At 40.1% G+C, this 26,014-nt stretch overlaps 1 protein-coding gene across 1 annotated transcript in view; it reads right to left on the bottom strand.

Annotated features, from left to right (window-relative positions):
- Positions 1 to 26,014, bottom strand: part of PLXNC1 (plexin C1) — a 142,674-nt gene that overhangs the window by 101,538 nt on the left and 15,122 nt on the right. The window contains exons 2-5 of the mRNA XM_075209404.1: positions 13,630 to 13,764; positions 12,296 to 12,430; positions 10,504 to 10,604; positions 6,157 to 6,271 (exon numbers count right to left, since the gene is read on the bottom strand). Coding sequence (XP_075065505.1) covers positions 6,157 to 6,271; positions 10,504 to 10,604; positions 12,296 to 12,430; positions 13,630 to 13,764 — 486 coding nt within the window. The remainder of the gene's footprint in view (positions 1 to 6,156; positions 6,272 to 10,503; positions 10,605 to 12,295; positions 12,431 to 13,629; positions 13,765 to 26,014) is intronic.

Here is a 26,014-nt window from a genome sequence, read left to right as displayed (position 1 = left end):
ATATTGTTGGCGTTATCTGAAATGACATACCCTGGGGAGAGTCCGAGTGGTATAAGCCATGCATCAATCACATCTCTCAGTTTGCGTAACAAATTGTCAGCCGTATGCCTGTTAGTGAAGCCGGTGATACAAAGAGTGGCCTGCCTGTGACAAATGTTACGTAGTGGTGTACATGCTGCTGCTGTTCCTGCTGGTGAAGGTGAATGACCAACCCAGTGGGCTGTCACAGTCATATAGTCTATGGTTTGGCCACTTCCACTTGTCCACATATCTGTGGTTAAGTGAACAGTGGGCAGAATGGCATTTTTCAGCGCAATCTCTACATTTTTACACACTTTTTGGTATAGTTGTGGTATAGCTTTACGGGAGAAATGGTGTCGCGATGGAATTCTGTAACGCGGACACAAAACCTCAATTAACTGTGAAAAACCAGCTGCGTTTATTGTGGAGATTGGACGCAGATCTAACACTAACATTGCAGCCATGGCGTCTGTGATTTGCTTGGCGACTGGGTGACTGCTGTCATATTTGCTTACCCTCGCAAATGATTGTTTCACAGTTAATTGCTGAAATGTAGGACTGCTCATTTTATTAACCTGCCTCTGGGATGACGATTCACCCCCAGCAGCAGCAACAGCAGCAGCAGGACTAACACTTTCTTCAGAGGAATCAATAATAGTGCCGGAGTCATCCAGCCTTAAGTGGGATGCCGGGCTAACTCCGAGCGCTACTGAGGATATTGATGAGGATGGTGTGGTGGGTGTATTTTGTAGCCGTCGGTATGTCGGTGAGCGGAGGGTCTTAGCTGATGAGGGAGTGCTTGTATTCTTTTGGGAAGAACTTTCAGCTTTTCCCAACACTTTGCCATGAACTCTCGTTAAATGGCGTAACATAGACGAGGTTCCAAGATGGTTAAGGTCCCTCCCTCGACTGACTGTGGCTTGACATACACTACAAATGGCTATACAATTGTTGTCTGGATTTGGGTAGAAATAATTCCACACATAAGAAGTGGATTTTTTTGTTTTATGCCCAGGCATGACAATGGCCTTTTTCTTGTCACGTGCCAGAACTGCTGCCACTGGTGCAGGACTTACACAAACAAACTCATCCTCATCAACATCCTCATTAGCGCCCTCGTCGCCTACACAAATCTCCCCCTCATCCTCTTCTAATTCCAATGTGGCATCCTCAATTTGGGTATCACCGGCTACACTCGGGCTATTAAGGCACACATCAGCAGAATGCTCACGATTAGACATCCCACTGTTGGATGGACTCTCCACAGGGATTGTTGTCATTTGTGAATCAGAGCAAATATTCTCCTGTAATGCCTCACTGTTATCTTGCAGCTCGGCTTTGACGCGTAACAGTAGTTGTGCACCAATTGTAGGCTGGGTAACTTTTTGGGATCTGCCACTAATAGTCAAAGGTGAAGGCCTCATTCTCTCTTTGCCACTGCGTGTGTAGAATGGCATGCTTGCAATTTTTTTTTTATCGTCACTTAACTTTTGCTCAGTTACACTTCTTTTTCGCTTCACTACAGTAAATTTTTTTTTGTTTTTTGTTTTTTGCACTAATTTGAAAACACTCTGTTGTTTGACATCGCCTTGGCCAGATGACGTACTGGGAACACTAACATCAGGACTGGTGACAGAACCTGGTTGCTCATTCAGATCATATGTGGACTGCTTTGAATCCATTCTGAGCGCAAACCACTGGGGAGTGCTAAAAATTATTTAGTAGATACTGCTGACAGATATGACTTTTGACAGCCAGAAATATTAATGCACAATTAGGGAGGACACCCCAAAAGCACTGAGGAGTGCTAAAAAATATTTAGTAGATACTGCTGACAGATATGACTTTTGACAGCCAGAAATATTAATGCACAATTAGGGAGGACACCCCAAAAGCACTGAGGAGTGCTAAAAATTATTTAGTAGATACTGCTGACAGATATGACTTTTGACAGCCAGAAATATTAATGCACAATTAGGGAGGACACCCCAAAAGCACTGAGGAGTGCTAAAAATTATTTAGTAGATACTGCTGACAGATATGACTTTTGACAGCCAGAAATATTAATGCACAATTAGGGAGGACACCCCAAAAGCACTGAGGAGTGCTAAAAATTATTTAGTAGATACTGCTGACAGATATGACTTTTGACAGCCAGAAATATTAATGCACAATTAGGGAGGACACCCCAAAAGCACTGAGGAGTGCTAAAAATTATTTAGTAGATACTGCTGACAGATATGACTTTTGACAGCCAGAAATATTAATGCACAATTAGGGAGGACACCCCAAAAGCACTGAGGAGTGCTAAAAATTATTTAGTAGATACTGCTGACAGATATGACTTTTGACAGCCAGAAATATTAATGCACAATTAGGGAGGACACCCCAAAAGCACTGAGGAGTGCTAAAAATTATTTAGTAGATACTGCTGACAGATATGACTTTTGACAGCCAGAAATATTAATGCACAATTAGGGAGGACACCCCAAAAGCACTGAGGAGTGCTAAAAATTATTTAGTAGATACTGCTGACAGATATGACTTTTGACAGCCAGAAATATTAATGCACAATTAGGGAGGACACCCCAAAAGCACTGAGGAGTGCTAAAAATTATTTAGTAGATACTGCTGACAGATATGACTTTTGACAGCCAGAAATATTAATGCACAATTAGGGAGGACACCCCAAAAGCACTGAGGAGTGCTAAAAATTATTTAGTAGATACTGCTGACAGATATGACTTTTGACAGCCAGAAATATTAATGCACAATTAGGGAGGACACCCCAAAAGCACTGAGGAGTGCTAAAAATTATTTAGTAGATACTGCTGACAGATATGACTTTTGACAGCCAGAAATATTAATGCACAATTAGGGAGGACACCCCAAAAGCACTGAGGTGTGCTAAAAATTATTTAGTAGATACTGCTGACAGAAATGACTTTTGACAGCCAGAAATATTAATGCACAATTAGGGAGGACACCCCAAAAGCACTGAGGAGTGCTAAAAATTATTTGGTAGATACTGCTGACAGATATGACTTTTGACAGCCAGAAATATTAATGCACAATTAGGGAGGACACCCCAAAAGCACTGAGGAGTGCTAAAAATTATTTAGTAGATACTGCTGACAGATATGACTTTTGACAGCCAGAAATATTAATGCACAATTAGGGAGGACACCCCAAAAGCACTGAGGAGTGTTAAAATTATTTAGTAGATACTGCTGACAGATATGACTTTTGACAGCCAGAAATATTAATGCACAATTAGGGAGGACACCCCAAAAGCACTGAGGAGTGCTAAAAATTATTTAGTAGATACTGCTGACAGATATGACTTTTGACAGCCAGAAATATTAATGCACAATTAGGGAGGACACCCCAAAAGCACTGAGGAGTGCTAAAAATTATTTGGTAGATACTGCTGACAGATATGACTTTTGACAGCCAGAAATATTAATGCACAATTAGGGAGGACACCCCAAAAGCACTGAGGAGTGCTATAAATTATTTAGTAGATACTGCTGACAGATATGACTTTTGACAGCCAGAAATATTAATGCACAATTAGGGAGGACACCCCAAATGCACTGAGGAGTGCTAAAAATTATTTAGTAGATACTGCTGACAGATATGACTTTTGACAGCCAGAAATATTTATGCACAATTATGGGGGACACCCCAAAAGCGCTGGGGAGTGCCAAATATGAAGAAAAAATAATAAACCTCTATCCTCCTCTCTGCACTAGCGATTTTTGTTAGAGCAATTGCAAGAACAATATTGTATTCTCTGTCCCTGCTCTAATTAGCCTATGACTACACCCTGCTCTCTCCCTCTGTCAAATGGCGATGGATTGCTGTGGAGGCGTGTATTTATAAAGTTGAAGTATCGCGAGAACCGAGCCCTGAGATCCGACGACGTCACAATGACGTTCGGCCTCGATTTGGATTCGGAATGGGCGGGAGAGTACCGAGCTGCTCAGCTCGGTACTCGGATACCCAAAGTTCGGGTGGGTTCGGTTCTCGGAGAACTGGACCCGCCCATCTCTAGTTAGAACCTAGGGTCCAGTGATCATCAATCAGGAAGATTTAATGTAATGAGAGAGATTGACTCATATCACATGCAAACAAAAGAGTTAGATTTTAAGATGGCTGACTTTGAAAAGATGGGGAAATATGTAAGTGGTTAATTGGCAGGCTGGAGGCACTTTAGTGGAAGAGTGGGAAAAATGAAAAAGTACAATATTAAAAGTAACAAATATTTGTGCCAAACAGATTACGAAAATCATAAGGAGAATGAAGCCAATTTGTTTGCTAAAAGAGGAAGCAAGCATTGTAAAAGCAAAAAGGAAAGCTTTAAAGAAATATATATAGACTCAGAGGAATGACGAAATAGAGGTATATGCTGCTAGGCAGAAGAAGGCTATGAAAGCAATCAGATGCACAAAGGCCCAAGCTGAGGAGAAGATGGCACAATCAGTAGGAGAAGGGGACTAAACATATTCTAGGTATATAAGTGCATAAATACAATGAGAAAGAAAAAACAAAGGAAGAAGGTCTTGCTGAGGGACATAAGAGTACAGCAAATTATCTTAATACTTATTTTTGCTCAGTGTTCATAGTAGGAGAAGGGAACGGATCACAGCTAAGTAACAAGAACACTGATATAAAGGAGTTAGACACAAGTTTATCTACAGAGGAGAAGATCCAGAATTCTCAAAACTGAAAGTAGACAAGTCAATGGGACCAGATTGGATATATCTAAAATAGCTTAAGGGGATTCTGGTAACATAACTATTCAGTCAGTCACTATTAACAGAAGTTGTTCCAGAGGACTGGAAAGAGCAAATGTAGTTCTGATGCACAAAGTTGAATTAGAGAAGAGGCTGGTAACTGCAGGACAATGAGTCTTACATCAGGGAAATAATGGAAACAAAGAACAATTGTAGAATGTCTCAAATGAAGCAACTTGAAAGCTCTCACACACCATGGATTGAATGGGGAGGAGAGATCATGTCAAACAAATCTGATTGACTTTTTTGCGGACTGGTTGACTATGGTAATAGAACAAAGTGCAGCCATAGATTTAGTATATCTAGGCCTTAGGGTCAACACTGTCACCCACCAAAGATTTTTGAAAATGGCACAGAGATACAACAGGGTTGTCACTCCAGGGGGGAAAACAAAATAATTGATGAGCCAGGTAGGCTAGAGACAGGGCTGGTGCATAAATCTCCAGCGCCCCGCCCCACCTTCCCCCCCCCCCCCCCGCCATAATTTGCACATACACAGTAAAGCTCCCTTTTCAGGGCAGGGAATTTGAAACTTAGGAGTCACGTTGCCCCCACAGTGAAAAAAAAATAATTTCCCCATAGTCGGGCTTCTGTGCTTACCGGTTTTACCATGTTCCGATGGCCCTGACTAGAGGAATGGTCAAGAGTGTGGTAACTACAGTTTAATGTGAAAAATGCAAAATCATACTGAATGTAGTACTAATGATATTAAAATATCAACTGCTGAGAAGGAAAGGGATCTAGGAGTCACTATTTCAGGAGTCTTTGATGGACAAACAACGTAATAAAGCAATGTGGAAAACCAGTAAAATACTATGTTGCATAGGGGAGGTAATGATCCCACTATATAGGTCATTGGTGAGACCACATCAACAATTCTATGCCTAGGTCTGTAGGTCAGTCATATATCCTGAAGGACATAAATAAATTAGACATTGTAAATGGTGAATGTTCCAAATTATAATACTTACCAGGAAAGTCTAAAAGATCTAAACATGTATAGCTTGGAGCAGAGGAAGAAGTATATGACAGAGACTGTCAATTGTATGAAGGATTTTTAGAATGTACAAGAGTGAAGCATTCTTCAAATGAAGAGAATTGTTAAAACAAGAGGACATGCACTAAAGCTGAAAAAATAAGGGAAATTTGAGGTAAAAATGCTTCTCCAAAAGGAATAGCCTTGCAACAGAGATGGTAAAGACAAATATAGTAGGGGAATGTAAACAAGTATGGGACAGACTTAAGGCTATCCTAAAACTGTATTTGCTTTTTTTTTATCTTAAACTTTACAGACATATGCGATTCATGAAAACAACTTAATAAGTAAATGATAGACCTCTCTCTGATCTGCGGCAACAACATGAATTCCCAGACATTTTCCAAATTCCTCTGAAATTCCAATCCAGTCCCCAAGTGCAGAGGATGCTTCACATTCTGTATTCATGGTGCACCTGTCAATATCCAATAGTAAGCTGAAATCATATCATTCTGATATAGCACTTATATTTCTAATTTAGTATTAAAGTTAATTACATTATATTTGTATTAATGAGAAAAAGGGGGCAGGTAAGCATTGGATAAGTAAAGTAAGGGTGTTGTTAATGGAATATAGGGTGTGTTGAATATGTTATTACATGCTTGCTATTTTCATACACTGTTCCTAGCTAGTCTTATTACATACTCACACTTTTTTTTCTTATACAACCATGCCTACTTTAGTCCTTTAAACCAAGTTAAATGACCTACAACCCTCACAGAGTTTGTTGTCAAATAGTTACTATATCAAAGCGGTATTTCACAGTATACAGTCATGACCAAAAGTTTTGAGAATGACACAAGTATTGGTTTTCACAAAGTTTGCTGCTTCAGTGTTTTTAGCCCTTTTTGTCAGATGTTGCATGGTATACTGAAGTAAAATTACAAGCATTTCATAAGTGTTAAAGGCTTTTATTGACAATAACATTAAGTTTAAGCAATATTTGCAGTGTTGACCCTTCTTTTGAAGACCTCTGCAATTCTCCCTAGCATGCTGTTAATCAACTTCTGGGCCACATACTGACTCATGGCCACCTATGCTTGCCTAATCAGTGCTTGGAGTTTGTCAGAATTTGTTGGTTTTGTTTGTCCACCCACCTCTTGAGGATTGACCACAAGTTCTCAATGGGATTGAGGTCTGGAAAGTTTCCTGGCCATGGACCCAAAATCTCGATGTTTTGATCCCCAAGCCCCTTAGTTATCAATTTTGCCTTATGGCAAGGTGCTCCATCATACTGGAAAAGGCATTGTTCATCACCAAACTGTTCATGGGTGGTTGGGAGAAGTTGCTGCTGGAAGATGTTTTGGTACCATTCTTTATTCATGGCTGTGTTCTTAGGCAAAATTGTTAATAAGCCCACTCACTTAGCTGAGAAGTGACCCTACATATGAATGGTCTCATGATGCTTTACTGTTGGCATGACACAGGACTGATGGTAGTGCTCACCTTTCCTTCTCCAGACAAGCGTTTTTCCAGATGCCCCAAACAATCTGAAAGGGGATTCATCAGAGAAAATGACTTTACCCCAGTCCTCGGTAATCCAATCCCTGTACCTTTTGCAGAATATCAGTCTGTCCCTGATTTTTTCCTGGAGAGAAGTGGCTTCTTTGCTGGCCTTCTTGACACTAGGCCATCCTCCAAAAGTCTTCACCTCACTGTGCATGCAGATGCACTCTCACCTGCCCGCTGCCATTCATGAGCAAGCTCTGCACTGGTGGTGACCCGATGCCAAAGCTGAATCAACTTTAGAAGACGGTCCTGGCGCTTGCTGGAAGTTCTTGGGCGCCCTGAAGCCTTCTTCACAACTACTGAACCTTTCTCCTTGAAGTTCTTGATGATCTGATAAATGGTTGATTTAGGTGCAATCTTATTAGCAGCAATATCCTTGCCTGTGAAGCCCTTTTTGTGCAAAGCAATGATAATTGCACGTGTTTCCTTGCAGCTAACCATAGTTAACAGAGGAAGAACAATGATTTAAAGCTCCACCCTCCTTTTAAAGCTTTCAGTCTGTTATTCTAACTCAATCAGCATGGCAGAGTGATTTCCAGCCTTGTCATCATCAACACTCTCACCTGTGTTAACGAGAGAATTACTAACCTGATGTCAGTTGGTCCTTTTGTGGCAGGACTGAAATGCAGTGGAATGTTGTTTTGGGATAAAGTTCATTGTCACGGCAAAGAGGGACTTTAAAATCAATTGCAATTCATCTGATCACTCTTCATGACATTCAGGAGTATATGCAATTTGCCATCATAAAAACTGAGGCAGCAGACTTTTTGAAAAATAATATTTCTCAAAACTTTTGGCCATGACTGTACACATTATATACCTGTTATAAATAATCCACACGCACCATGTATATAGATATATAAATCAAAGTAATTACTTACATTATAGTATAGTTGTATTAATCAGTATGTAATATAGATATGTTAATCAATAAATATATATATATAATATGTTTATACCACAGGGATATATGAAATTTTCCCACTATCCTGTATCTCTGTAGTGCAGAGATTATCCATGGATTAAAGATCCTATCCTTTTTTGTAGTGCAGAAAATTTCTATAGTACAGGGAGTGTGTCAGAACATAGAGAGTGAACTGGAGAGTCTTGCGACCAGGTGTATGTGATGACATATTCACGCACACGTGGACACTTTGTGCCTTATCACTCCTCCACATGCGCCGTTGGTGCATTGCACTGAATAAGGTGCATGCTTTGGCTGCAGGTAACAGTTTTGGACTATTGACCACGTCAGCTTATGATGACTGTATTAAAGGGCACATTGGTATAAGAGGAGGAACCAGTCCTTTACAGGTATGTACACATTCTTGTGTAGCACACCCTCTGAGGATGTGACCTAATAAGACTTGAACGCATTCCTATATATATGGTTTATAAGAGGCATATCTTTTGTGAGTACTGAAAGCCTGCTGTAAAGATACATGATTATGATGTCACCAGCAGCACTATCTAGCCACTTCTGATTGGATGTTTGCATACTGACTCCTTCCTCTTACAGTATTTCATTCATTAGGTTATACTATGTTATTAGCTATAATTATGTTAAGTTGTGGCCGCCAATCAGATTTCTTATTTCACATCTCCATTTCAACTACTATGGGAAAGAAGATTCTCGTTGGATTTATAAAGCAGTAAACTACAGATGTGGTGGTATTTCTTTACATTTTATATGGAAAATGCAACATCTGCATTTATTGCTAACACTGTCAAGACACTATTCTCTCTTGTGTATATGACACTACATTATATTGTGTACAAATAGGGTAATGTGATTTTTACATTTGTAACTAATACTGTTACGCTGCATCTGAACGCCATTGTTGGGCGTAAGTACATACATTTATAAGACCTTCTTAGAAACACTTCTATGTTTTGAGATTGGATGTAATTTAATAAAAAAAAAACCAAGTAAGATTGCATTTTTGGGACCAAATTTTTACGCGTGTGTCCAGTGTGCAAAATGCATCACACTCTAAATCAGGCCCATAATACACAATGTAAGTTAGTGTTACAAAAGCAGAAGCATAGCAACATGAAGAAAACAAATAACAGTGAGTTTACACTTGTTTACAAATGAATGTTTTTTTCATATGACATCCTATGGTCAAATCTTAAAACAGTATCTTTGGGCACAACATGTCATCAAGTGGCAAACAAAGCAGTAGGAGGTAGATTTACTAAACTGCGGGTTTGAAAAAGTGGAGATGTTGCCTATAGCAACCAATCAGATTCTAGCTGTCATTTTGTGGAATGCACTAAATAAATGATAGCTAGAATCTGATTGGTTGCTATTGGCAACATCTCCACTTTTCCAAAACCAGCAGTTTAGTAAATATACCCCTAAATCTCTGTTATTATATCTGAGTGCAGTGTGAGGTACATGACTAAGGAACATTGCTCTGCCCAGCTCCTCCCATTCGAAGTAGCAACATTTTAAACCTTGACATATTTAGCCCTGAGCTTACCGTTATAGACAACACAAAATAATATTTTAACTACATGGTCACATTCTGACAGTTTCATAAAATATATTTGTTCCTTCAATATTTGTATGAATTGTTGATTATGATTTCTTTATAAAGGGTTGTTGTCAACAAGCAGAGTAAATACCGAAAACAAAACTGCTGAATGGATTTGTTCTCGTTTACAACTTTCATAATGATTTTAACTCAAAGCTTTAATGATGTGAAAATCTTGTAAGGAAGTGACGGTATTTATAAGCCAGTAGTAGGAACAATTCCACATTGGGCCATGTATGGGTTAAATCAGCCAAACCTTGTTCCTGCAGTTTTACCAACTTTCATACAAAAAAGTAAAGAAGGAATGAAATATTGATGCCCTCAGCTCTCCTTTGTTTCACTACAGCAAACAAAAAAAACTGCCCCAATCTATATGAAGGAGAGAGTTAGAGACTTTAGAAATGTATTAAAATTGTATAATCTAACACATGTCCTCCTCTGTTACAGATGTTGTATTATATTACAGAGCTTACCTATAAGACATCTCTTGTTTTTTAAAAAGTCTATAAAATGCTTGATTTACACTTTGGGTGGACTTCTTCCAATTAGGCCCCACTATTTAATAAGAAGAGCATTAGAAAGGTGTCAATGAACTAACCTCTTCTTTGACTGGCACCAGCCGCAGTGTGGATCGGTCGCAGACAAACATTCATTGCAGGATTCATATTGTTCACACTTCGCAATTTTCAGCCGTTTAATCTAGGCAAATTATACAAATTAAAACAAACATTTGCAGTAAAACAAATGATAAGAAAATAATCTTAAAATGAGAGAAATTGTTTATTTTCTTTTATAAAATTAAATCATTGTTATTAATGGGAAAATGTACATTCAGAGAAAACTGCTTTCTAAGCACATTTACTTACTGTATGTTGTTGCTCTGAGCTACAACAACCGATCTGTTGTGTAGATACAAGTTGTCAAACATAGAATCTGACCAATAACATTTATATATGGTATAAAAAATTCTCCTTTCTCGACAGAACCTGAGATGATTGACATTCTGTCATGAAGTGGAGACAAGCTCTCATTCTGTTGTCAACCATTTGCTTCAAAAGGCTAAAAGTGGCTGCATGTGGGCAGGAAAATCTCTACACTATGATAAAGACGTTATCGTAAATATGTCCAGTTCTGATAATCTTCTGAATTTTTTGCATGTGCATTTGTGAAGGTTACCAGCAGCTCTTTTTTTAAAAAAACAAAAACCTACTTAGTAAATTTCATTGTATTTTAGTTTTGGGAGTCTGTAAAGGATAGTTTCAGTTCAAACAAAATTGAAATAGTTAATATTTGGCAGCACCTGTTTCTATCTTAAGTAGGTGCAATTTCCATGTTATGTTGGTGGGAGACTATATTTAAATTTACTGGTGATGTATATTGTTGTTACTGGTAACCAGGGACAATATTAGTAGAGGAACTAGCTATTGGTAAGGTAAATTATTTATTTAATGAATAAAGTCAAATAACTGAGCTTTGACTATCAATTTAAATAAATGCACTCTTTAGTTTCCCATATGGGTACAAATCTAATGGCAATTAAGCTGTGGTAGTTTTTCTTGAGCTAAAACTCTGTTTTTGGTCTACTTTGCCCCAATATAACAGTTCCTCGATGTGGCTGCAGACGGGGTTAACATATATGAGGGAAACTGTTTTTCTAATGAAAACTACCATGACAAGCATGAAGATTACTACATATTCCATTGCACATTGCAGTTCGTAGCTAAACATAGACGTAGATAGTTGAGCTTGTAAGGTAGATAACAATCTATCTTATTTTTCCACTGAAGATTCATTAGAACATGTTGTCTGCCATATCCCTCTTGGTAACAATAGAACAGCCCTATAAGGAAATTGTTGCCAGATCATCCACTGTGGATGCTGGGATTTAAACACAAACCTTTCTACCAAAGGGAGACGTGTAGTCATCCCCATCCCCATTAGTAGGCACTAGGTTTGAAAATTTGCAAATTACTAGTTTTCCAAGAGAAGTCAGATGCATATAAAGAGCAGAGGGTCTAGGACCAAGTCTTGTGGTACTCCTACTGAAGAAGTAGGAGGAGAACCAAGATAGGATGGTGTCTTGAAGACCTTCGACATACAGCATTTGTATCAGTGAGCAATTGGCAGTGTTATAGCCACTCTGTAGGTCACTGGTAAGACTTCAACTTGAGTACTGTGTACAGTGCGGACGCCTTTGCAAAAAGGCACTATTAACATATTTAAAATTCAGACATAGTAACTAAAATGGTGTATGGGCTGCCTGTTATAACTTTTCAGAAAAGATTTCAAGAGCTGAACATACAGCTCAAACGAGAGAAGGGCAAGTCTAACTAGGCCACAAAAGTGCATCTATAGTAATCATAATGGTATAACAAGCAAGAAATACCAACCTCATTCACAGTGGCTACATAAAGGTAGTTTTTGTCAATGGGATCCAGGTGAATAGTTCGGAACACTGCAGCTTCATTTTTAAATTCATATAATACTTCTGGGCAGTTTGCGGTATAGTTTGAATTTAAAGTCACCTGAATATTAGTAATGTATGAAACAAAAAATAGTCAATAAATATATCACAATTTTGGATTGCCTGCTTAAAAAAGCAAAAAAGTGATTTAAATTTATATTTAAAATAACTGTTTTTACATATTTAGTTTCATGTTATATACTGTAGTTATACTGATAGACATTTGGTGTAGATAGTATTTTCCAAAAAAAGTTACAGTTTGACTTTTTTATCTTCAGAGCTGCAACTGTTTTTTAACAGTTGCTTCTATTTCTAAGTAAACAGGTCACTTTACTGCACTGATAATATGTTCTACTATCTATTCATAGTGATGGCATTTGAGTGATTGGTGCAAGAAATATACAAGTCTCTTGTAGAAGCACACATACTGTGAATCTAAATTAACAAAAACAGAGAGAAAATCAATAATTTGCCATTTTTGTAGCTAATAATTTTGAAGGTACATTCCCTCCTATTGTAGATTATATTGATATTACAAATCTTAAATAAGCACAAATAACAAATACAAATAAACAGTACAGCTTTCATACAATAAGTGATGGAAAAATAGGATGCAGGGAGGTAATATTAAACCAGCAATTCCACATAAAAGGTTTATATGTATTCTTTAAATTGCAAATTAAGTATATTTTAAGCATGCATCTGATTTTTTCTTAGCTGTCCTTCTACAAATCATTATCTACTTTCAAAATCTCTCTGGAGGTTGCAAAAAAATATCGCTGTAACAGGCTCACAGTTCAGAGGTGGAGGGAAAAGGGGAAGGTTTTATAGTACACAGAGTAGACTGAGTTTAGAGGGGTGTTCCAAAACCTTCCACTTCATAATGTGCCATGCGACTGTGGTTGCCACGGTAGTTGATGACTCTGAGCAGAATTATAAATCCTCAAATAGCAGTCTTAAGAAACAAACCAAGAGACAATGCCAATATTCTTCTTATATCCTGCCACAATGATTTTTATTAAAAAGCACTCCTCATTTTTTGGGATTGCTGCTTTAAACATCCTGAAATGTAAAGGAGCTGCTAAAGTATGTTGCACTGCCATTTAACCACATTGAAAGTTATTGTATACTTGGTTACACAACCATACAAGAGCACAATGATTGTGCTTAATGACATACAGCTAGAACAGACTCTAACAATGGTTTTACCTTACTTTATTATGTGATATGTACAGTAAAACAAGTATATCATTGATTGACCTTAAGTAATTGTCCATTTCCAGTTCCAAGAAAGAATACCAGTCTTTTCTGAACTTCCATTGCATATACAGCAGATAGGTCTCCGTGGGTCAGTGTTGGTTTTTCATGTAATGGCAAAAGATCTGGATAATTTGTCTAAAAATAAAATGCATAGAAATATTACAATCTGGAGAATGAACAAAATGAAAATCTTCAAGACAACAATTCTAAATATCAATGGATACTAACAAAGAAGTAACAACCATTATTGCTATTTATTATTATTATTTTTGTTACTATTATCTTTTATTAATAAAGTGCCACAAAGGCTCCACAGCACTGTAAAGAGAGCATATAGTAAAATAGTACATGACATAACAGAATAATACAAAATAGGCAAAACAGTACAATACACAGCATCAAGATGTAGAACCTAGGTGCTAGGTTGGATATAACCTCTTACTATAACTTGATGAAAGAGGCATGAGACGTAGGGAATGGGAGGGGCAGAATAGGGAGCAAACCTGCTGAACCTGTACTCAAGAGAATGGGTGAAACGAATGTGAACAGAACCACTCACTGAGTAAAGGAAAGTCACTGGTTGCATAGGTAATGAAAATAGGATATGAGCAAAGAGGTTACATTAAAGATGGGAAAAGCAGAGAAATGGAAGTAATACAAAGAAGATGAGTCAGGGTGATGGGGACAGTAGGTGTGGTTTAGAAGGAAAGCTGGTAGGCTTTGGTGAAGAAGTGGGTTTTGAAAGCACATTTGAAGTATTGGAGAGAGCCTGATAGGTACAGGGAATGAGTTCCAGAGCTGCAAGTCTGGAAGGCCGAGACTGAGAGATGAGGTTAAAGATGTAGGGGAGAGAAAATTGTGTCAGGGCTTCGTAGGTGACAGTAAGGAGTTTGAACTGCACTCTGCAGGGGAAAGGGAGCCAGTGTAGGGACTGGCAGAGATGGGAGGCAGATTCAGAGTGATGGGAAGGAAAAATAAGGCTAGCATTCAGCGTTGGACTGGGCCGGCGGGGGATCGGGAGATCCACCGATAGGCCCTGATGCCAGATAGCTCTGCCCTCTTCTGTGGTGGGGCGGGGCTAGGTGCTGCATGGGGGAAAGTGAGGCAGCGTTACTGCTGCTTGTACCCTAATTTGGTTTCTCTATCGCCCCCCCTGTCTCCCCTTTGTTTCTATAACAATGTCTTGAGATGCTTTGTATAAGCAGCAGTTATATATAAACGTGTCTTCTGAGATATACTCACATTGTGCTGGGCATTTATAGATCATTCAGAGTTATTGTGTTATTTTATGCATTATAGTATGTCCACAACAGGTCAATTAACTGATATAGTGCACTCTTTATCCAACAATAAATATGACACCTGACAAATGTCCCATCTATAAAGGATACTACACATGCACTGCTTCACTTACAAATCTACTATATTTATATCTGCCTAGCTGCCTAAAGTATCTCAATCCCAGCAGTTAAATCCCTCCATGGTTGTCTGTCCTACCCTGTTTGATTCTGCACCTCTCTTTATTTTGCTATGTGTACCTCTGGCCCTCTCCCTACTGTCTCCTTTATATGTGCTCCATGCTTTTGTATTTGTACCAATGTCCACCTGTCTCTCTCCCCATGTGCATTTCTCTCTGCCCAACCCCTCCCTCCCCCCAATGCCCCACTCCCCAACTGTTTGTGTGTGGCTGGCAGCATTAGTCGCATCTGCCCATGTTGTTGGTTTATTCACCACTAAAAACTTGGGCCTATAGATGGAAAGAACCAAAAGATGACAGAAGAGACAGAAAGGATAATTGTAACATTTAACTTTTATTTAGGTAAGTGTATGTACGGTATTTGTATATATTGTAGTTATATTATCAGTGGTTGAAGTGGAAATTTGATGGGGAGAGCATTTGCCACATTTGGTTTTCACACTTTTCCCCTTGTCACATATTTTCCCCCATTCTCCCCTTGAAGGGAGCCCAATCACTATTATTGTACACAGGCCAAATAAATTCATAAAACACACCCAGGATTTGCCATGTCTCCACCGCCTACAATCACTCCTTACAACAAACAGGGGCGCCAGTGTTCTGGTATACGGTGGTACACCGCCACATCTTCTAGTGCCCTTATTGTAACACTATCACACTCTAGCCACTTACATTTCACATACGGCTGCGCTATATATATATATATATATATATATATATATATATATATATATCTATATATATATAGTGTGTATATATGTAGATTTATTTAATTATTTCTTATTTTATAACGCCAATATCATGATAATATTAAAAGTAATGGGACCAACAAATAAGCGTTCATGTTATGCCACACAATATTGCCCCTGGTTAATATTATGCCTCATAGTTGTGTCCCCAGCTCACATTATCCCTCATAGTTGTGCTTTCATTTCATATTATCCCTTATAGTTGTGCCCCCTGTTCATGTTATGCCTCACAGTTGTGCCCCCATTTGCAAGGTCTGCTTTGTCATTATAGACCACACTGTGGTGCTATAGGTTATCCTCTGTGGGCTGACCACATCCCCTTTAATGACTGACCACACCCCTCTTGCAGTTGGCCACACCTCAATGTATTGGGCCACTATCATTGTATTCCCCCGGTGGGCCCTTTATGTCCCAGTCCGACACTGCGATCATTCATGGTATTAAGTTTAAGGAAGCGCTGGGACATCCAAGAGAAAACACCAGAAAGACAGCTGGAGAACCAAGAGAAGGGAGAGGTCAAGGGATGAGCGGTAGATCTGGGTGTCATCAACATATAGATGCTATTTATGGCAGATAGAGCTGATGATATCTCCAAGGAACGACGTATACAGGGAGAAGAGGAAAGGGGCATGAATAGAATGTTGGAGACGCCGGCTGGTAGAGAAAGTGGAGGGGAGAGTGGAGTCAGAGGTAGAGGCAGAAGAAAAGTTGGAAAGGTAGGAGGACAGTAATATTCACACAAAGGATTTTGTCTGCACTGGAAAGTGAATATACCCTCTCTTATCAGTATCCTATGTCCTTTTGGTTCACATTTATATTGTTAGAGGTGTTGGAGGAGGTGTTATCTTAATATTTTAAAATTTTACTAAAATATCAGAATGTGTGGAAAGTAGGAGGAGAGAGAGAAATTTTAACTTACCGGAGTTTGATGCTTCAGCCGTTAAGTTCCGCGGTGGAACGCAAAATGCCGAACTTCCTGTCAGTGGAACGCACATGCGTTCCACGGCGGAACTTAACGGCTGAAGCATCAAACTCTGGTAAGTTAAAAGCTCTCTCTCTTTTCAGCCCTTAAGCGGAACTTAAGGGCTAAAGTCAGGTAGCGGGTGGCTGCTGCACCCCCTTGGCTTTGCGCCCTGGGCGACGGCACCGCCCGCACCACCCTCGTTACGGCACTGGCGTAGATCTATAAAGACTAGCAGTGACAGTCGGGGCAGTGACAGCAATCAATGCGCAATTATCATTGCTCAGTCTAGCTCAAGTTAGATGAAAGCAAATATCTATCTGGCATCTTTCCATCACTATACAAGCATGCAGTGATTACTCCTATTCTAAAAAAAACAAGATTCCGACCCAAACTCTCTATCAAATTACCGTCCCATCTCTCAGCTGCCGTGCCCCTCCAAGCTTCTAGAGAGACTTGCCTACACTCGCCTCACACGCTTTCATTCCGCTAACAACCTGTTGGATCCTCTTCAGTCTGGCTTTCGTTCTCAACGCTCCACAGAGACTGCGTTGACCAAGGTTGTCAATGATCTGATCACTGCTAAAACTGAATGCCATTACTCTCTCCTAATTCTCCTGGATCTCTCGGCTGCATTTGACACTGTTGACCACTCTCTTCTCATACAAACGCTGCAATCCCTAGGTCTTCAAGACACTGTTCTATCCTGGTTCTCATCTTACCTTTCTAATCGCTCTTTCACTGTTAATTTCTCTGGAGCCACCTCTGCTCCGCTTCCCCTATCAGTTGGAGTACCACAAGGCTCAGTGCTAGGTCCTCTGCTGTTCCCTATCTATACCGCTTCTCTTGGAAATTTAATAAGTTCCTTTGGCTTTCAGTATCATCTCTATGCGGATGATACCCAAATCTATCTATCCTCTCCTGATCTCTCGACATCTGTGTTGTCCCGTGTAACTGACTGTCTTTCTGCCATTTCATCTTGGATGTCCTTTTGCCAACTCAAACTTAATCTTTCTAAAACAGAGTTAATAATATTCCCACCCACCAACAAGAGCATACCTGACATTTCTATCTCTGTTGATAACTTGACCATAAATCCCACCCCACAAGCTCGCTGCCTAGGTATAATCCTTGACTCACACCTATCCTTTGTTCCCCACATTGACTCTATATCTAAATCCTGCTACATACATCTAAAGAACATTTCCAGAATTTGCAGATATCTCACGCAAGACACTGCAAAAACCTTAATTCATGCACTCATCATCTCCCGCATTGACTATTGCAATTCCCTCCTTACTGGTCTTCCCAAAAACAGACTCAAACCTCTACAAGCTATTTTGCACGCTGCAGAAAGACTGATTTTCCTTGCAAATCGTTCTTCCTCTGTTGAATCACTCTGTATGTCTCTACACTGGCTGCCTGTTTTGTACCGAATCCAATATAAAATACTTTTACTAACCTACAAGGCCATCAACAAAGCTGCACCAACATACATCTCCTCTCTTGTCTCAAAATATCTCCCAACTCGGCAACTCCATTCTACACAAGATCTGCGTCTCTCATCCACCCTCATTACATCCTCCCATTCCCGGTTACAGGACTTTTTTCGGGCTGCACCCATTCTATGGAATTCTCTCCCTCGCACAGTAAGACTCTCCTCTGTTCTACAAACTTTCAAGCGTTCTCTGAAAACCTACTTCTTCAGACAAGCTTATAATATTCCTCAGCCACCCTCTTAACCTCGCTACCTTTAGCCTGTTACACAGTTTCACGCGGGACGGCTGCCCCCTGACCAACATTGTTGTGTGACAGGTTCATTTAGCTTATGAGTCACTTTTACCTTTGCAGTCTGGCTGGGCCAAAATGCAAAATGTAGACTTAACCTCATGTGTCAATCTTCCATTGTCCCATAGATTGTAAGCTTGCGAGCAGGGCCTTCTCACCTCTTTGTCTGTTTTACCCAGTTTGTTTATTATGTTTGTCCCCAATTGTAAAGCGCTGCGGAATATGTTGGCGCTATATAAATAAATGATGATGATGATGATGATGATGTCTGGCTGCAAATTTTCATTATGATTTTGTATTTTTCCACTTTTGTTACCAAATGATTCCCCCTGTATTACCTGCAAATTGTTATACATCTTAACTACATACATGTCAACTTTCAAAACTTTTCACCTTCTCACCCGGGGGAGATATAACATAAAGACCATCTTGCAAGAAATCTCCCTTTTTTTCCTATTTCACTGACTATCTAGAGTGTGACAACATTAAGCATCATGGAACGGAGGCACATCCAGTCTGAAACTAAACATAAGACATATGACATTAAGAAAGTGGAATCCCACTCCATGTTTACTTAGACTCTGCAAAAACAGAGCCAGTTGTCCTTTGCGAGCTGTTACTGTTAATAAGAGGCACAACTGTACCAGGAGACCATACTAAGCACACTGATGTTACTAAGTTCAACATACTGTATACAACAGTTGAATACTGACAAATACTGTAACAAATTCAATTGATGGGGAAGTTATACTGAGCAGACTTTCCATTATTCTGGGAACTGTGAGGAAGCAAATCTTTTCATCTGGGGAACACTCACCACATGTATCTGATTGATCTTTTGATGCCAGAGTCCTAATTATTGTGAAAAACTACTATACTCAAGTAGTGGTTGCAAGGCTGACTTGTCTGTGATAATACCTGCAATAGGGATGACTCAATTGTAAAATTTTTCCAAAATGTGTCAGGTATGTGGTGATTAGAGATGGTCACTGACCCCCGTGTTTTGGTTTTGGATTCGGTTTTGGATCTGGATTACCGTCGTGTTTTGGTTTTGGTTTTGGTTTTGCAAAACCGCCATTGCGTGTTTTGGTTTTGGTTTTGGTTTTGTTTGGTTTTCTTTTGCTATTTTTTTGGAAAATCCATGTTTTTGGGCCTAAATTAACCCAATTTAGTGCTCCAACTGTTTTAGAGACAAGTAATCTAATTGTTGAGGTAATAAATCATCCAAAAAAACAGTTTAATTCTTCGTTGGTAGGCCTATTCTACACACAAAACAGATTGTCTTCCTCTCCATCTATGCATATTAGCAATGCAGCCATCGTCTTTGAATGTATATTACACCCTACACTTATAGTTAAATATGTAAAGAAATGGAAAAAGCCAGTTTGGTTTCTGTCTCTCAAAGCCCCCCTCCACTTGTATAAAATACCAAAAAATTCAGCCATTATAGACTGTACAATATTAATTGACATGGAGAAAGCCAGTTTGGTTTCTGTCTCTCTAGGCCCCCCTCCACTTGTATAAAATACTAAAAAATTCAGCCATTATAGACTGTACAATATTAATTGACATGGAGAAAGACAGTTTGGGGTCACTCTGTCTCTCTAGGCCCCCCTCCACTTGTATAAAATACCAAAAAATTCAGCCATTATAGACTGTACAATATTAATTGACATGGAAAAAGCCAGTTTGGTTTCTGTCTCTCTAGGCCCCCCTCCACTTGTATAAAATACCCAAAAATTCAGCCATTATAGACTGTACAATATTATGAAAAATGGACAAAGCCAGTTTAGGGTCACTCTGTCTATGACACCCTACCCTTAAGGATAGATTGCCCTAACAGCAGCCTTTCAAGATGGTATGTGATATGGAAATGCCACAAGTCCCTTTCCTCTTTGGGGGTAGATTGCACCCTACACTTACATAGAAAGTTTTAAAAAGATGTTATCGGCATCATCTTCAGCTTAATCTTCACCCTCATCAGTGTGTACGTCATCATCACAGACTATCAATTCATCGCCGCTTGAATCCGCCATTAGAGAACAGTCAGTGCTTGGATGTCTTGGATGGTGAAGGCCTTCCTCGTGGAAGATGTAGTTCATTTTTATAAACATCATTTTCTCCACATTTTTGGGAAGTAACCTTCTACGGCGATCACTGACTAAGTTCCCTGCTGTGCTGAACACTCGTTCAGAGTACACACTGGAGGGTGGGCAGCTTAGGTATTGCAAAGCAAGTTTGTACATGGGTTTCCAAATGGCCTGCTTTTCTTCCCAGTAAGGAAAGGGACTGTCTGACATTTCCATATCAACTACCTCTTGAAAGTAATCCTCCACCATCCTTTGCATGTTTATACTCATATTGGATGGAGTTATGGGCAAAGTGACACATTTTTTTGAAAAATCCTTCAAACCAGCCCAGATGTTAAATTGTTCTGGTCTGCCCCCTGTGTCTTCCCTGCTTCTTTTTTGGAAATTTAAATTTTTACGAGCAACAGCTTGAGAAAGTGAAGGAGGACACGTCGTCAAGCCGAGGCCCAGTTCAGCGGCCAACTTGCTGAGCAATAGCTCCTTGCAAAAGTTCACATCTCGCTCATTTACAAGTAAAGACTCAATGTAGGTTTTAAACCTTGGATCAAGCACAGTGGCCAAAACGTACTGATCCGAGTTCAAGATCTTAATAACTCGAGGATCATTGTGAAGCGAATTAAGTACTTGATCGACAAGGCCAACATACTTTGCTGAATTGCTTGCTTTCAGCTCCTCCTTCATTTTCTCAAGCTGCTTTTTCAATAGTCTAATTAAAGGAATGACTTGGCTCAAACTAGCAGAGTCTGCACTGACCTCACATGTCACAACTTCAAATGGTTTCAGCACCTTGCACAGCACTGAAAGGATTCCCCACTGTGCAAGAGTGAAATACATCCCCCCTCCTTACCCAATGTCATGACTTGTGCAATATGCTTGGATGGCTTTGCGCTGTTCCTCCATCCTCTGAAGCATGTACAGGGTGGAATTCCACCGAGTTACCACCTCTTGCTTAAGTTGGTGGCAGGGCAAGTTAAACTGCTCTTGGAGCTGCTGTAATCTCCTACATGCTGTGGCTGAATGCCTGAAATGGCCTGAAATTTTACGGGCCACCGAAAGCATCTCCTGCACCTCACGGTTATTTCGTAGGAAGCTCTGCACCACCAAGTTGATGCTGTGAGCAAAACAGGGAATATGTTGGAAATCACCCAGCTGTAATGCTCGCACTATATTGTTGGCGTTATCTTAAATGACATACCCTGGGGAGAGTCCGAGTGGTATAAGCCATGCATCAATCACATCTCTCAGTTTGCGTAACAAATTGTCAGCCGTATGCCTGTTAGTGAAGCCGGTGATACAAAGAGTGGCCTGCCTGTGACAAATGTTACGTAGTGGTGTACATGCTGCTGCTGTTCCTGCTGGTGAAGGTGAATGACCAACCCAGTGGGCTGTCACAGTCATATAGTCTTTGGTTTGGCCACTTCCACTTGTCCAAATATCTGTGGTTAAGTGAACAGTGGGCAGAATGGCATTTTTCAGCGCAATCTCTACATTTTTACACACTTTTTGGTATAGTTGTGGAATAGCTTTACGGGAGAAATGGTGTCGCGATGGAATTCTGTAACGCGGACACAAAACCTCAATTAACTGTGAAAAACCAGCTGCGTTTATTGTGGAGATTGGACGCAGATCTAACACTAACATTGCAGCCATGGCGTCTGTGATTCGCTTGGCGACTGGGTGACTGCTGTCATATTTGCTTCCCCTCGCAAATGATTGTTTCACAGTTAATTGCTGAAATGTAGGACTGCTCATTTTATTAACTTGCCTCTGGGATGACGATTCACCCCCAGCAGCAGCAACAGCAGCAGCAGGACTAACGCTTTCTTCAGAGGAATCAATAATAGTGCCGGAGTCATCCAGCCTTAAGTGGGATGCCGGGCTAACTCCGAGCGCTACTGAGGATATTGATGAGGATGGTGTGGTGGGTGTATTTTGTAGCCGTCGGTATGTCGGTGAGCGGAGGGTCTTAGCTGATGAGGGAGTGCTTGTATTCTTTTGGGAAGAACTTTCAGCTTTTCCCAACACTTTGCCATGAACTCTCGTTAAATGGCGTAACACAGACGAGGTTCCAAGATGGTTAAGGTCCCTCCCTCGACTGACTGTGGCTTCACATACACTACAAATGGCTATACAATTGTTGTCTGGATTTGGGTAGAAATAATTCCACACATAAGAAGTGGATTTTTTTGTTTTATGCCCAGGCATGACAATGGCCTTTTTCTTGTCACGTGCCAGAACTGCTGCCACTGGTGCAGGACTTACACAAACAACCTCATCCTCATCAACATCCTCATTAGCACCCTCGTTGCCTACACAAATCTCCCCCTCATCCTCTTCTAATTCCAAAGTGGCATCCTCAATTTGGGTATCACCGGCTACACTCGGGCTATTAAGGCACACATCAGCAGAATGCTCACGATTAGACATCCCACTGTTAGATGGACTCTCCACAGGGATTGTTGTCATTTGTGAATCAGAGCAAATATTCTCCTGTATTGCCTCACTGTTATCTTGCAGCTCGGCTTTGACGCGTAACAGTAGTTGTGCACCAATTGTAGGCTGGGTAACTTTTTGGGATCTGCCACTAATAGCCAAAGGTGAAGGCCTCATTCTCTCTTTGCTGTGTAGAATGGCATGCTTGCAATTTTTTTTTTATCGTCACTTAACTTTTGCTCAGTTACACTTCTTTTTCGCTTCAATACAGTAAATTTTTTTTTGGTTTTTGTTTTTTGCACTAATTTGAAAACACTCTGTTGTTTGACATCGCCTTGGCCAGATGACGTACTGGGAACACTAACATCAGGACTGGTGACAGAACCTGGTTGCTCATTCAGATCATATGTGGACTGCTTTGAATCCATTCTGAGCGCAAACCACTGGGGAGTGCTAAAAATTATTTAGTAGATACTGCTGACAGTTATGACTTTTGACAGCCAGAAATATTAATGCACAATTAGGGAGGACACCCCAAAAGCACTGAGGAGTGCTAAAAATTATTTAGTAGATACTGCTGACAGATATGACTTTTGACAGCCAGAAATATTAATGCACAATTAGGGAGGACACCCCAAAAGCACTGAGGAGTGCTAAAAATTATTTAGTAGATACTGCTGACAGATATGACTTTTGACAGCCAGAAATATTAATGCACAATTAGGGAGGACACCCCAAAAGCACTGAGGAGTGCTAAAAATTATTTGGTAGATACTGCTGACAGATATGACTTTTGACAGCCAGAAATATTAATGCACAATTAGGGAGGACACCCCAAAAGCACTGAGGAGTGCTAAAAATTATTTAGTAGATACTGCTGACAGATATGACTTTTGACAGCCAGAAATATTAATGCACAATTAGGGAGGACACCCCAAAAGCACTGAGGAGTGCTAAAAATTATTTAGTAGATACTGCTGACAGATATGACTTTTGACAGCCAGAAATATTAATGCACAATTAGGGAGGACACCCCAAAAGCACTGAGGAGTGCTAAAAGTTATTTAGTAGATACTGCTGACAGATATGACTTTTGACAGCCAGAAATATTTATGCACAATTATGGGGGACACCCCAAAAGCGCTGGGGAGTGCCAAATATGAAGAAAAAATAATAAACCTCTATCCTCCTCTCTGCACTAGCGATTTTGGTTAGAGCAATTGCAAGAACAATATTGTATTCTGTCCCTGCTCTAATTAGCCTATGACTACACCCTGCTCTCTCCCTCTGTCAAATGGCGATGGATTGCTGTGGAGGCGTGTATTTATAAAGTTGAAGTATCGCGAGAACCGAGCCCCGAGATCCGACGACGTCACAATGACGTTCGGCCTCGATTTGGATTCGGAATGGGCGGGAGAGTACCGAGCTGCTCAGCTCGGTACTCGGATACCCAAAGTTCGGGTGGGTTCGGTTCTCGGAGAACCGGACCCGCCCATCTCTAGTGGTGATGAAATACAATATGTCAACAATTCACATCCGGTGCTAGGTAATGCCATTTTCATAATTAAGGGATGTGCACAGTGTTGGATGGTAGGTGTGACAATTATGCAACAGAATCAACACCACACAATCTAAAAAGTGTCTTGGGCCCCCTTCCACAGAACATTGGCCATGGTAGTGTTGGAGAAGTTACCATGTAGACAAATAGGAAACTACAGACATAGAGTGCAGTGGGGCCCCTACAAGATACTTGCCCTGGAGCCCTCATACATCTTAATCTGTCCCTGGGTATACAGATACTTCCCATAATCTGACTGAAATTAGTAAAAACTGCATAAAGATATTGGAGGTTATTTACGAAACTCACTGCAAAACTCCTTTGTGTTACACCAATGCACGTTCATTCTCCCCCATTATCTCCAATTTTAGAAGCTGTCTCTGCAAACTAAAAGTGCCATATTACCAAAAGAGCCCCTGTCCATTGGAGTTTACAATCTAAATTCCCAACCACAAACACACACATTTTGCAGATGTCAAATAACCTACCACTATGTTGTTTGTCTGTGAAAGGAAACCAGAGCACCCAGAGGAAAACCACACATACAAAGGGAGAACATACAAACTCTGCACTGATAGTGCTCTTGTCAGAAGCAAACTCATGGCTCCAGAGCTGTGGGGCAGCAATGCTAACCACTGAATTATGTATAATTTATTAGAACTTACATTGTGAACACATTTAAGACATCTTAGGGATACTTAAAGCTTATACATTTGTTTTAAAAGTATTCTTATTTCTTATTAAAATATTTATTGTAAGATAAGCCAATAGTGATTTTATTATATTTTTTGTGATATTCACACCAAGTAAAAATTATATTGTTTTGTTATTTTGCTGATAATTAGTGTTGTGAAATTATCATTTTTCAGATACTCCATTCCTTATTCCAGACCACACTTTCAAGCCATATTCCAGGCAGAGTTGGTAGTGATACCTGTGGTCTGCCTATAAGTCATGCAATCTGACAGGCGGCTGTAAGCAGATCCCTGCAGGGGGCGGATGTAAGAGCAGCGGAGCTCTTGGTGTTGTATTTGCAGGAGAAGGACTACTGTGAAAGGTTCTGAAGGAGAAAGAGCTGTGTCTGACCGAAGCTTCAGGTTCGGTTATGTTTGAGTAACAGAGACCATTGCTTACATTGTGCACTTTTATTTTAGTAGCCTAACTTAAAGAGGTCCCAGGGGCAAGGTAGGACCTAATGTGAGTTAATTACGAGACATAAAATTTCATAGTAGTTTGTATATAAGAGGAAGCCTCTATATAGCAACTGCTTTATGTTAGTTTAAATCAACATTTCTGTAAATGTAGGCAAAGCCCATGGTGAAAGAAGCT

Source organism: Mixophyes fleayi, chromosome 4 (assembly GCF_038048845.1).
Source record: "Mixophyes fleayi isolate aMixFle1 chromosome 4, aMixFle1.hap1, whole genome shotgun sequence".
Classification (NCBI taxonomy): Eukaryota; Metazoa; Chordata; class Amphibia; order Anura; family Limnodynastidae; genus Mixophyes; species Mixophyes fleayi.
This window is presented reverse-complemented; position numbering and strand designations above follow the sequence as displayed.